At 46.5% G+C, this 12,042-nt stretch overlaps 1 protein-coding gene across 1 annotated transcript in view; it reads right to left on the reverse strand.

Annotated features, from left to right (window-relative positions):
- LOC122797814 overlaps positions 1 to 12,042 on the reverse strand; it is a 2,009,088-nt gene that overhangs the window by 894,373 nt on the left and 1,102,673 nt on the right. Inside the window, exon 12 of the mRNA XM_044066337.1 lies at positions 3,426 to 3,539. Coding sequence (XP_043922272.1) covers positions 3,426 to 3,539 — 114 coding nt within the window. The remainder of the gene's footprint in view (positions 1 to 3,425; positions 3,540 to 12,042) is intronic.

Here is a 12,042-nt window from a genome sequence, read left to right on the forward strand (position 1 = left end):
TGGCAAGAAAGACTGGTGTAATGGCGTCAGCTGCATGTTTTATACCCCTGACGACCTGACATCATGGAAGAAACTACCGCATCAGATGCAGAAATCTCAAGACTCTGGTATTCAGGCCGGCTGAAGGCTACCTGCAGGCAGATAACCTAAATGTGATGACTGCAACAGTGAAATACAAAGAACATTAAAAGTATTTAGCGACAATAAGGGCTGACGACAAATAGTTTGGGTGTTGAACAAAGCACAAAACTGACAGCGAGGTATGCCGCGTTCTGGGCCGAAACAGGTAGCGCAGTAAGGATGGAAATCTCGGTGTGGTATTTTTTTTTCACAGGCGAAACAATTGTTAACTTCCTCTGACATCGGTTAGAGCAAGAAAACAGGATCCCCAACGGGGTACTTAGCTTTGAAGACTTCAGGATGATTCAAGTTGGAAATGAAAACTCAGGTAGCGGACGACCGGCACTCGTGCAAACTGCTTCTGCTTCAGGCTCCTCAGCAAGAAACACTGATGAAATGGTGTCGGTTGCTTGTTTAGTCATGGAGCGACAGCAACGGATGCAGAAATACCAAGTCTCTGGTATTCGGGCAGACTGAGGGCTACCTGCAGGCAGATAACCCAAGTATGATGACTGACACAGTGAAACACGTAGAACATCAGTTGTCGCTAAGTAAGACATTTGTTTGTGTTGAGAATCAGTAGTGTGAAGGACTTCCTTGTAAGACGGGGCCTACTCAGCGACTCCAGACCCATCCAAGATAGAGAAGACCGGAGGATCCTTAGACAAAAAAGAGTTTTGTGGCATACTGGACTCCAAAAGGGTCTCGGTAGCGGCCTGTGAATTCACAGAAGCGGGCATCAGGGGCTGCGAAAGCACCTCACTGTGGACCACAGAACTGACGACTAGCTTACCTGGAGCGTCGTCGGTAGGTTTGGACATGGGCTGTCAGTCTCTGTCTTTAACTCTACGTTTTTTTGGAAGATCTGCTGTCGGATGGCTTACTGAAGCCATATTGAAGATCGAGGATTGCAAGCGAAAATATCTAGCTACAATAAGGGCCAGACGATGGATAGTTCTGGAGTTGAACAAAGCACAGAAGCAACAGCGGGGGACGTCGTGGTCTGAGCATACACAAGTGACGAAGAAAGAATAAAAGTCTCATTGTGGTATTTGCTTTTCACAGGTGACAACTGTTAACTTTTTCTGACATCGGTTAGTGCAAGAAAAAAGGATCCCCAATGGGGTACTTAGCTTTAGAAGACTTCAGCTTCAATTCGGTAGACGAAACTCAGGTAGCGGCCGACAGGCACTTGTGCGAACTGCTTCTGACTCCCCGACAAGAAAGACTGATTTAACGGCGTCGGCTGCCTTACTTTACACTACCGATGTCCTGACGTCAGTCCTGAAGTGACAGCAACCGACGCAGAAATACTATGCTTCTGGTATTCAGGCCGGCCGAGGGTTACACTGGCAGGGATAACCCAAATGTGATGACTGCAACAGTGAAATACGAAGATCATCATCTTCTGTACTTCAGTCATGTCTGATGATTCCCACTTAAAGTGGTCTTTCATTTTGCTGACAGTTTTCCCAACAGTTAAATCCTCCACTGGGGAGTCAAGCTCAATGGAGCCTTCTTATGGTGATCCATATCCCAGGGGGGAGGAGATCTGTGAGGAGTAGGAGACGGAATCTTCAGAGGAGTCAGTGTTCCTTTTCCACTTTTTCTACCCTCCTTTCAGCAACTGAAGCTTGAGGTCTAGGGCTTAGGAGGGGAGGAGCAATGCTAGGGCTTCCTGTAGTAGCAGGATGTAGGGCCATAAAGGCATTAAATTGACTTTGGCTGAAGGCTTGCCAATCGGGCATGCTTTCAGTTGGAGGAGAGAGATGTTTTGTCTGTTTTTTCTTTAGAAGCCTAGCTGGCGTCTGACTAGGAGAAGGCCAGAGTCAGACGTAGGGATGGCTTTGGTGGAATCCGACGGGCACACAGTGTGCGCTGGTGCCCCCTCCCCCCAGGTCAAAGGCAGACACCAGTAAAACCTCTATGGATGTGCTGTCCACTCGGGATTGTGAGGTCTCCTCATGGGTACCCGCTTTATCCTAACTGGTGGAAGCAGAGTCCTTAGCCAGGCCGATGTCAACCACAGGCCGTGGTACCGACGGTGGAGGTGCAGCAGAAGCAGCAGCAGAACTAGGCCGCAAGGTCTTTGCACACTTTTTAGGCAGTTCAGACGGGATGTCGGACGTGGCTTCTATCCCTAACGCAATTTGCTTTAACCACTGGTTCTCAAGGTAAAGGTTTAGAGCTTGCAAATAGTAAAGTAAGGTCTGGAATACAAACGTCTGACAAATAGAGCAGTTCGTGTGGTCGTGTTCCTTACCCAAACAAAAAAAGGCACTGTTCGTGGGTGTCTTTGTGGGGAATCTGCCGGCCACAATTACACTTGCCCTTTCCAGATGACATGAACAGACTATACATATAAAACAGAAGGATTGAAAGGATCCCTAATGGGGTACGTATCTGAATTTTCTTAATCCGATGTCCGCGAGTAGCAGAAGCACCTGGCGTACGATTGGTGGCTGAAAAGTTCTGAGGGGTGATGCGTGCAGATGTCACTTTTATGGTCCAAATTCCTGTAGATAAGTCAGACGTCTGATGCACCTAGAGGGACTGAAAACCTTTAGAATCCTGGCCGGATGAACTGGAAGGAAGGATAAACCCACATGTAGAATACTGCAACAATGGAATACAAGGACATCTATAACTGACGAACACTGAGCCATTTATAGCAAGAAATTCCCTTGGTTAGACCACTGTAAGGTTAGTTTCCATCACAATCTGCGGCATGAAATCTCGAATGGAGTGCACTGAAATCCCATCTTTATGGAAAATTATACAGATGAAGACTAAGATAAAGCTTTGGAAACTCTTCTGCTGCAAATGATTACCAAGAAATATTTTCCATAATACAAACCCAAACCCCAGACCTGTTTTAACAGCTGGTGCAGAAAGAATATAAACTTCTCTAACATAAAATTTAGGTTCCAAGTTAGAGACGGGTTGTCAATAAAAATGAAAAGGCCTCCCTGAGGAATAGCTTATAAACATTTACTAATACTAGGGATAATGAACACATTCTTCGTCCCTCTCAACTTAAACTTAATCAAACTGAGACCACATTTAAACAAAGCTTCACCAATCGATGTGCCTCATTTAAAATCTCAAACATCACAAAATCATTTCTTACTGTCATTTACATGTATGGTTTAACTTTAGTTTCAAATTATTTTTCATTTCATACATTTAAAAATACCAAAACGTGCAATAAGATTTTCAAGATAAAATATAACCTATAATTAGGCAATAAGAAACTGTTAGCACAAACTACTACAAAAACTCCCACTAATAAAAGTTTGACATACCATAACTTTCCTGCCAGCAACCTTTCCTTTCTTCGTCTCCCTCGCAGCTCGCTCTGCATCATCGGTTTCCACAAAGAGTATCATTACTCTTCCCTTGTGTCTGTTCAGTACAACCTGTAAAATGAAGGGCAGTAAATAATGGGAGGCAGACAGGAGAAGTTACATTAGGTTCTCACCAATGCAACTGCTAGTATGAATCATGGAACTCTATCCAACCTCTTGCAAGTGGCATCACAATTTAGCAGTTACAAAGGTCACTGCCACCCCCCTCAAAGGCATATGTTGTAAAATGTACAGCACTTCATGTACAGCTAATTTCTGATCTAATTTTTCTTTACTGTTACTTGACAAGGCCTTATTCTGTGAAGCTAATGGTTGACCTCCGCCAAAATTCCCTCTCAACAGCAAAAGTGAATTGGGGGCATAAAAATGGGAATAAAAAAAACAGTTGTGTAAAATCTTACTATAAAGTACAGTTGTGTACCTACCATAAATGTAGATGTTAGAGTGTATTCACTGTTGCAGTCATTACACTTGGGTTATATCCTGCTGGCAGGCTACCCACAGTTGGCCTAAATTCCAAAGTCAGGGTCCGGCATCGGTTGCTGTCGCCTCTTCCCTGAGGTCAGTGCGCCAGGGGTATACAAGATGCAGCAGACGCCATTTTCTTCACTCTTTCTTGCCGTGCCCGAAGCAAAAGCAGTTTACAAGTGCCGGTCGGCCGACTCCTCAGATTTTCGAAACTGAATTTCAGATCCGAAGTCTTCAATAAAGCCAAGTATCCCGTCGGGAAAACTTTTTTCTTGCTCCAGACCAATGTCAGAAAATGTTAACAATTGTATTTCTTGTGGGAAGAAATACCTCATAAGGATTTTCATTCTTACTGTATTCCTTGCCTAGGCCCTGACCACGATGTTGCTAGTTGTCGGTTTTGTGCTAGATTTAACCAACGCACTATTAAGCATCTGTACGATTTTGCCTTTCATTACTATGGCCGAAGGTTTAACTATATAATGCAGTCGGAACAGTCGACGACCAGCAGGATAACCCAAGTGTAATGACTGCAACATTGAAACACGAACATCCATAGATGTCCTTTTCTTCCATGTTGCCATACTCTTGTTGTGGGATTTTCTGGCTCAGGCAACCCGAATGTCGGCTCTTATACAAAAGCTTCAGCTTGGCTGTTGCAGCTGCGTGGGACGTCACATGTAGGGCCATAAACCAGGGGCCTTAAATGTGACATCCATGCACAGACCTCAGAACTTGAAAGCCCAGCAGGAGGAGATGCCAGTGATGTCCGGCATAGGGACGTGGAGCCCTTATGTGGTTTTCATAGGTCCAAGGACAGGGTATAGGACCCAAGGAACCTAAGGATATGCTGGACTGAGTAATTGAAGGACAAGTGGGTTTTGGTGGGCAGGAAAGAATACTGCAACATGGAAGAGAAGGATATCTATGGTTACGGTAAGATTTTAAACAACTATTCTATGTCCTTCTATTCCTACGTTGCAGTATTCTTGTTGTGTGGGAGTACCACAGCTTACTTGGAAAGAAGGGTGGCAGATGAAGACGCTGATTCTACAAAGCCCTGTAGGATTGCCCTGGCAAATCCTCCCTGTGCTCTGGAAACACTGTCTAACTTGTAGTGCTTGGTGAAAGGTGGACCATGTGGCTGCTTCCATAACAGAAACAGTGTCCAGGCCTTTGAGAAAGGCTTTGAAGGCTACCATTAACCTGGTGGAATGAGCTTTTATCTTCAAAGTGTATTTTTTGCCATGGTGTAACACAGGCAAATGGCTTTCCTAATCCAACACCCGATGGTTTGTTTGGAGACCGCCTTGCCCAGGGGTGGAAGGAAACAAAGAGTTGATTGGATTTTCTAATGGACTTTGATTTGTCCAGGTAAAATCTTAGCTGTCTGTGTACATCCAGAGAGAGAAGTATCCTCTCCCCTTCATTGGTGTGAGAGGGGTAGAAGGTGAACCGATTTGGTTTCATGACAAATAGTTGACCACCTTAGGCATGAAGGAGGGATTAGTTCTTAGAGTAACCCTGTCCTTGTGGAAAGTAGTATGGGGGGCAGGCTATTAAGGCCTGTAGTTGACACCCTTCTGGCAGAAGTTATGGCCACTAGCAGTACTGTTTTCTATGTACACATCTGTAGAGTAGCTGTCCCAGCAGGTTTGAATGGGTGCTGGGTTAGCTTTTCCAGAATGAAGTTAAGGTCCCTGGGTCGTGGGATGGGCTTTCTTGGAGGCCCAATGTCTAAGACCCCTTTTAAGAATAGCTTTACACTGAGCCCGTCTAGTAAGGGAGGGTCTAGTGGTGGGCAGGATGAGATTGCAGAGAGGTGGACTTTTACTGAAGAGTATGAAAGGCCGCCTTTTACTAGTTGACACACATATGCAAGAAATGGGAGGGGGGGGGGGGAATCTGCAATGCAAGAGTCCATGCCCTTGTCCAGACACCATTTTGAAAATCTTTCTAATTTAGCAAGGTATGATTTTCTTGTAGTAGGTTTCCTGGCCTCCCTCAGGAATGAAAGCACGTCCTTTGAGTAGTAGTGCCTGCAGGGAATTAAAAATGTATCACCCACAGTGTCAGTGACAACTTCTGCAAGTGTGGGTGGATGAGGATTCCCTTTTGTTGTGTCAGAAGGTCCACTTTGTGGAGTAACTTGTGGTGACTGCCCTTGACTAGATTGTGAAGTAGGGGGAACCAGTGCTGCCTTGGACAGTAGAAAGTCACCAACAAGATTTTTAGTTTCTCTCTCCTGATTTTCAGTAGGACTATCTGAATTAGTGGGAAGGGAGGAAAGGTGTATAGAAATCTCCCCATCCAAGAAATGCTGACAGCATCTACTCTCAAAGCTAGAGGGGAGTAGGTCTTAGAGCAGAAGGTCTGCAGTTGTTTGTTTTGGGTGGAGGTAAACAAGTCTACTTGAGGAGTGCCCCACCGGTGGACTATGTGTCTAGGAAGACAATAATGTCCAGCATCGATTCCTGCTGTGGAGAGGATGTCCTGCTTAGAAGGGCTGCTTGCTTGTTGTCCTGCGAGGGGACGTAGAATGCCTGCAGGGACAATTTGTGGCAAGAGGCTAGAGCCTATATCAGTAAGGTTAGTCTGCACAGGTAGTATGCTTTTTTTCCTCAGTGTTTGTTAAGGTACCACATAACTGTGGTGCTGTCTGTAATTATTTGAAGAACACCTGGTAGTAGCAGGGAACTGAGGGTTTTCAGAGCCAGGAGGACTGCTGTCATTTCTCTCGCATTGATATGTTTGGCCTTTAAGGAAGGGGGCCAAGTTGTTTGAAACCTGCAGGATACCAGAGTGGTTCCCAATCCTGAGTCTGATGCATCTGTATGCATAACCTGGGTTGGGAGAGTGGGCTGGAGGGTAAGGCCTGGGTTGAGCTGGACTTGTTGAATCCACCAGCTGACCTCCACCTTTAGGCAGGGTAGGAGTGAAATTTCTTGCTCCAGGGGATACTGGTCTTGGGACCCAACTTTTTTAGACAGCACTGTAGCTTTCTCATATGCATTCTGGCTAGAGGAAACATAGGGATGGGTCTGCCATAAGGCCCAGGTTCCTGAGGAATTGCCTTCAGTTATTGCTTGGGTCTGCAGCAGGGCTTTGAAATAGGAGGTCAGGGAGATGACCTTGTCTTGGGGTAGAAAAGCTTTCATTATGTCTGTTTTGATTCTGCACCCCAGAAATATCGTGCCTTACTCTGGGGTCAAGGAAGACTTTGGGAGGTTGAGGGTGAACCCCAGATTTTGTAGAAGGGACATGGTGAATTGCAGATGGGTTGAAAGGGTTTCTTTGCTGTCTGCTAGGATCAGGATGTCGTCTAGGTAGGGATAAATATGAATTCCCTGTGTTCTGCAATAGGCAATGGCAGGAGCCAAGCATTTTGTGAACACACAGGGAGCAGTGGACAAACCAAAGGGCAAGGCAGTAAACTGGAAAGGAGAGAAGTCCCAGAGTAACGTAAACACTTCCTGTGGAGGACAGGATGGGCAAGTACAAATAGGCTTCTATTAGGTCCAACGTGGCCATGAAAGCCTTGGCTGGTATAAGAAGTAGTAAGCTTGGGAGTGACAGCATTCTGAAGGTGGGCACCTTTAAGAATAGATTTAAGGAGGAAAGGTCTAGGATAGGTCTCCACGGTCCATCCTTTTTGGGGATCAGGAACAATCATGAGTAGAAGCCTCTTCCCTCCTGTCCTGAGGGGACAGGTTCTACGGTACGCAAGTTCAAAAGATCCGTCAGGACCTGTGGTACGAGGTGTCTGATTTCTGGGGGGGGGGGGGGGGTGCCTCTTTGGGGTGGCTTTTCTTTCCAGGAGAGGAAGTATCCTTTTTGGACAACAGTCAGAACCCATCTGTCTGGTGATGGTTTCCCAAAAGGGGAAGCAGTGGGAGAGGCAGGCAGAGATGGGTAGGGGGGCAAGGCAGCCACGCATTGTTGGGGCCTCCTCTGTCTTAAAAAGGCCGTCTAGGAGGCTGCTCTGGGGCAGCCGGCCTGGAAGTGGTTTGTCTTCTGGTTCCTCTTCTATGTCTGGAAGAGGTAGTTCCAGCAAAAATTGGGTTACATCTGACAAATGTGGCCTTGGCAGGTAATTCCTGTAATATTTGGGGATTGTGGACACCAACAAATGTTTGATGTCTTGTAATTCCTCGCAGGTTTTTAGAAAGATCTGCCAATTGTTTCCCAAACATAACATTGGAGTCCAGGGGGGCATCTAAGATCTTAGACAAAGTCTTCTGGTAAGTGTTGAAGTCTAAGCCACGAATATCTCCTGAGAACAGAGGTAGATGCTGTAGAGCAAGCAGAGGCTTCTGCAGCATCATAGCTGCATCTAATTGAGTGTCTGGCTACTTGGGCAGCCAGAGATGGTTTAGAAAAAATGACAGCTTTTGTAGGGCAGTCAGGAATAGTGGTCAACAAGTTGGAAGCTTGAGAGACCAGGTCCAAAGTATATTTGGTCATGTGTGACAGCTGATGGCTCTAAACACCAAAGTGGAAGAGGTACAGACCTTCTTAACAATCCTATCCATAGATTTGCTGTCTTTCTAGGGCTAAGCAGTGGCAGAGCAATGGAGGATGAGGCTGAGGCCCTAGTGCTTGTAACTCAGACACTTTTCTAGCTGAAGTGATGTCCAGAAGCAAGGCTGCTTTTCCAAGAGAGGAATTTAAATTCTGCTGAAGCTGCAGGCTCAAAGGGGGGAGCGTGAGCTTGTCCAACACAAAGTTTAGGTCCCAAGCAGGAGAAGGAGCTCTTCTTGGTGGCCTGAAGTTATCCCCTCTCAGGAATTGTTTGATGAGAGGGTGAGACAAGAGAGGTGGCTCAGTGCTGTAATGTGCAGAGATGGCAGAGGCATGGATATTAATGGAAGAGGACAGGCCCCTGTGGAGTAGGTCTGCTAGGTAATCCAGGATGAGAGGTAAGAAGGGCTGTGCTGGGTCAGCTCCTTTAGTCTGGACCCAGGAACAATACCTTTTCCACTTGTCAGCATAGGATTTTCTAGTACTGGGTCGTATGGCTTCACGTATGACATACAGGACTTGTTTGCTTAAGGTGGTCACTGGAGGGTAAGTCAAGGAATAAGCCAAGCTGCTAGGATTAGTGTCTGCAACGGTGGATGCAAGTACTCTCCCTCCTGCTGAATCAGGAGAGTTGGAATCTGGGGTAGGTGCCATGGAGACAATGGGGACAGACTGAACAGTAGTGGGTACCAGTGTTGGCGTGGCCAGTCTGGTGCAATCAGGACTGCCCTTGGTCTTTCCTCCCTTATTTTGAGTAATACTCTGGTCAGAAGAGGTAGACGGGAAATGCAGAGAGGTTTGCCCATTGGAAGGATAGGGCATCCACTTTCCAGGCCTTGCTGTGAGGTTCCCAGGTGAAGAATTTGTTGAGCTGGTGGTTGTAGGGGGGAGGCAAATAGGTCCAGCTTCGGGGTACCCCATTTTTGGGTCACAGGGTTTAAGGTGTTGTGGTTTAATTGCCACTTGTGTGGGTCTAGGAGATTTCTGCTTAAGTTGTCAGCCAGAGAGTTTTGGTTGCCTGGCAGGAATTGAGCCTGCGGATGAATATGCATGGCTGAGGCCGTGTTCCAAAGGGTCATGGCTAGTCTGCAGAGAGGGTAAGAGTGGACCCCCCCCCCTGCTTGTTGATGTACTACATCACTGTGGTGTTGTCGGTTTTGATAAGTAGAGGCCCTGGAGAGAGCAGGGGACTGAAAGCTGTCTGTGTGCTGAACAGCTAGCATCTCGTTTTGGCTGATGTGCAAACAAATTTGGTTTGAGCTCCAATGGTCCTGAAGGCACCTTCCATCCAAGTGAGCACCCCAGGGATAGTCTGATGCATCTGTGGTTAGGGTCTGAGCGGCATGGGGTTGTGAAAAGGGAAGTCCCTTGTCGTGGTTGCATGCTGCTGCCCACCAAAGAAAATCTTTCCTTAGTATCATAGGTATAATAGTTTCCAGGTCCTGTGAAAGTTGATACCAAAGGCTTTTAAGTACCACTGAAGTTTCCTCATATGCAGTCTGGCATATGGAATTAGTAGACTGCAAGAGGCCATGAACCCTAGAGCTTGCAGGATTTTCCTTGCGGATAACTGGGTTCTAGTGGCCAGTTGAGAGAAGTAGCCTGTCAGATAGGCTTGTTTTTCTGGAGTTAGAAATGCAATCCGGGATGCCGTGTCCAGGCTTGCCCCCAAGAATACAATTTTTTGACCGGGGACAAATTTGGATTTCTTCTCGTTGATAGTGTATCCCCAGTGAAGTTAGTACGTCCTTAACAACTGTCAGGTGCTGTAACAGCTTTTCCTGTCTGCCTGAATTAGGCAGTCATCCAAGTAAGGGTAAATTTGAATATTTCTTTGTCTGCAATAAGAAACGGCTGGAGCCAGGCATTTTGTGAAAACTCTGGGAGTAGTGGATAAGCCAAAGGGAAGTGCACAGAAATGATGATGCATAGATCCTGCCCTGAAATGTAGACATTTCCTGCATGAATCTCTGATTGGGATATGCAGACAGGCCTCTATGGTCTAGCATGGCTAACCAGGCATCTTTGGACAGCATAGGGAGAAGCTGCTGCAGTGTGAGCATTTTGAATTTTGGTACCACCAGGAAGGGGTTTAGAATAGATATATCTAAGATTGGGCACCAGGAGCCATCTTTTCTGGGTACTAGAAAAAGCCTGGAATAGAACCCTTGGCCTATCTGATCTTCAGGGACAGGCTGAATAGTCCTCATGGAGAGCAGGGAATGAACTTGATTGTGTGCCTCTGCCCACTGGTTTGGTGGAAGACCTGGGAATCCCTTTGGGGTTGGCAAGGTGCGGAAATTAAATTTGTACCCCTGGGACACTATGTTGAGGACTAATCAATCATTGGTGACTGAGGCCTAATTTTCTGCATGGGAGGCAAGTTTTCCTCCTAGGGGCATGGACAGAGTAGAGAGGAGGAGTTGAGGAGTTATTGGGAATTCTTTCCTTATGGGGGTGGCTTAGCACTCCCTGGTTTAGAAATGGAGGTACTCCATTGTTTAGGCGTAGCTCATACTCTGGGCCTTAGAAACTCGGTAATTTTAGAAAGAACTGAAGTGAAAGAAGTCGTCGGCTTGTGTCGAATATCGGTAGTGCGAAGAACTTCCTCAGAAGCCGGTGCCTGCAAAGCAGCTCCAGATCCATCCAAGGTAGAGACATACACAGGTTCCGAAGTCAAAGAAGAGTCTTGCGGCATGCAAGACTCCTAACGGGTCTCGGTAGCGGCCTACGAATCTGATGCGGGCATCAGGGGCTGCGAAAGCACCTCACTGAGTACCGGTGAACTGGTGATTAATTTAACAGAAGCGTTTGCCGGCAGTTTTGGACGTGTGTGGTCTCTGTCTTGATCCTTACGTTTTTTCAGAAGATCGGTAGTCTGATGGCTTACCGAAGCCATTTCGGAATACGGTGATAGACAGCAAAAGTATTAAGCGACAAGAAGGGCCCGATGACGAACAGTTCGGGAGTTGAACAAAGCACAAAACCGGCAACGAGGGACATCATGGTCTGGGCCTAAACAGGTGACGCAGTAAGAATGGAAATCTGTGTGTGATATTTGCTTTCCACAGGCGAGCCAATTGTTAACTTTTTCTGACAATGATTAGGGCAAGAAAAAAGGATCCCAAATGGGGTACTTGGCTTTAGAAGACTTCAACTTCAATTTCGGAAACAAAAAACTGAGGTAGCGGCCGACCAGCACTCATGCGAACTGCTTCTGCTTTGGGATCCTCTGCAAGAAAGACCGATGTAATGGCATCAGCTGGCTGTTTTTATACCCCTGACGACCTGACGTCAGTCCTGGAACGACAGCAACCGATGCAGAAATACTAAGCCTCTGGTATTCGGGCAGACTGAGGGCTACCCCTGGCAGGATAACCCAAGTGTGATAACTGCAACAGTGAAACAGGAAGAACATCAGAGTGATGGAGGGAGGGAAGGAATACTGCAACATGGAAGAGAAGGACATCTACAGTTATGGTAAGATTTCATACAACTTTCCTATGTCCTTCTATTCCAATGTTGCATTATTCACTGGTGGGTGCGTACAAACGCTCACTGCTGG

The sequence above is a fragment of the Protopterus annectens genome, chromosome 3.part1 (assembly GCF_019279795.1).
Source record: "Protopterus annectens isolate FY-2018-M chromosome 3.part1, PAN1.0, whole genome shotgun sequence".
Lineage (NCBI taxonomy): Eukaryota > Metazoa > Chordata > Ceratodontiformes > Protopteridae > Protopterus > Protopterus annectens.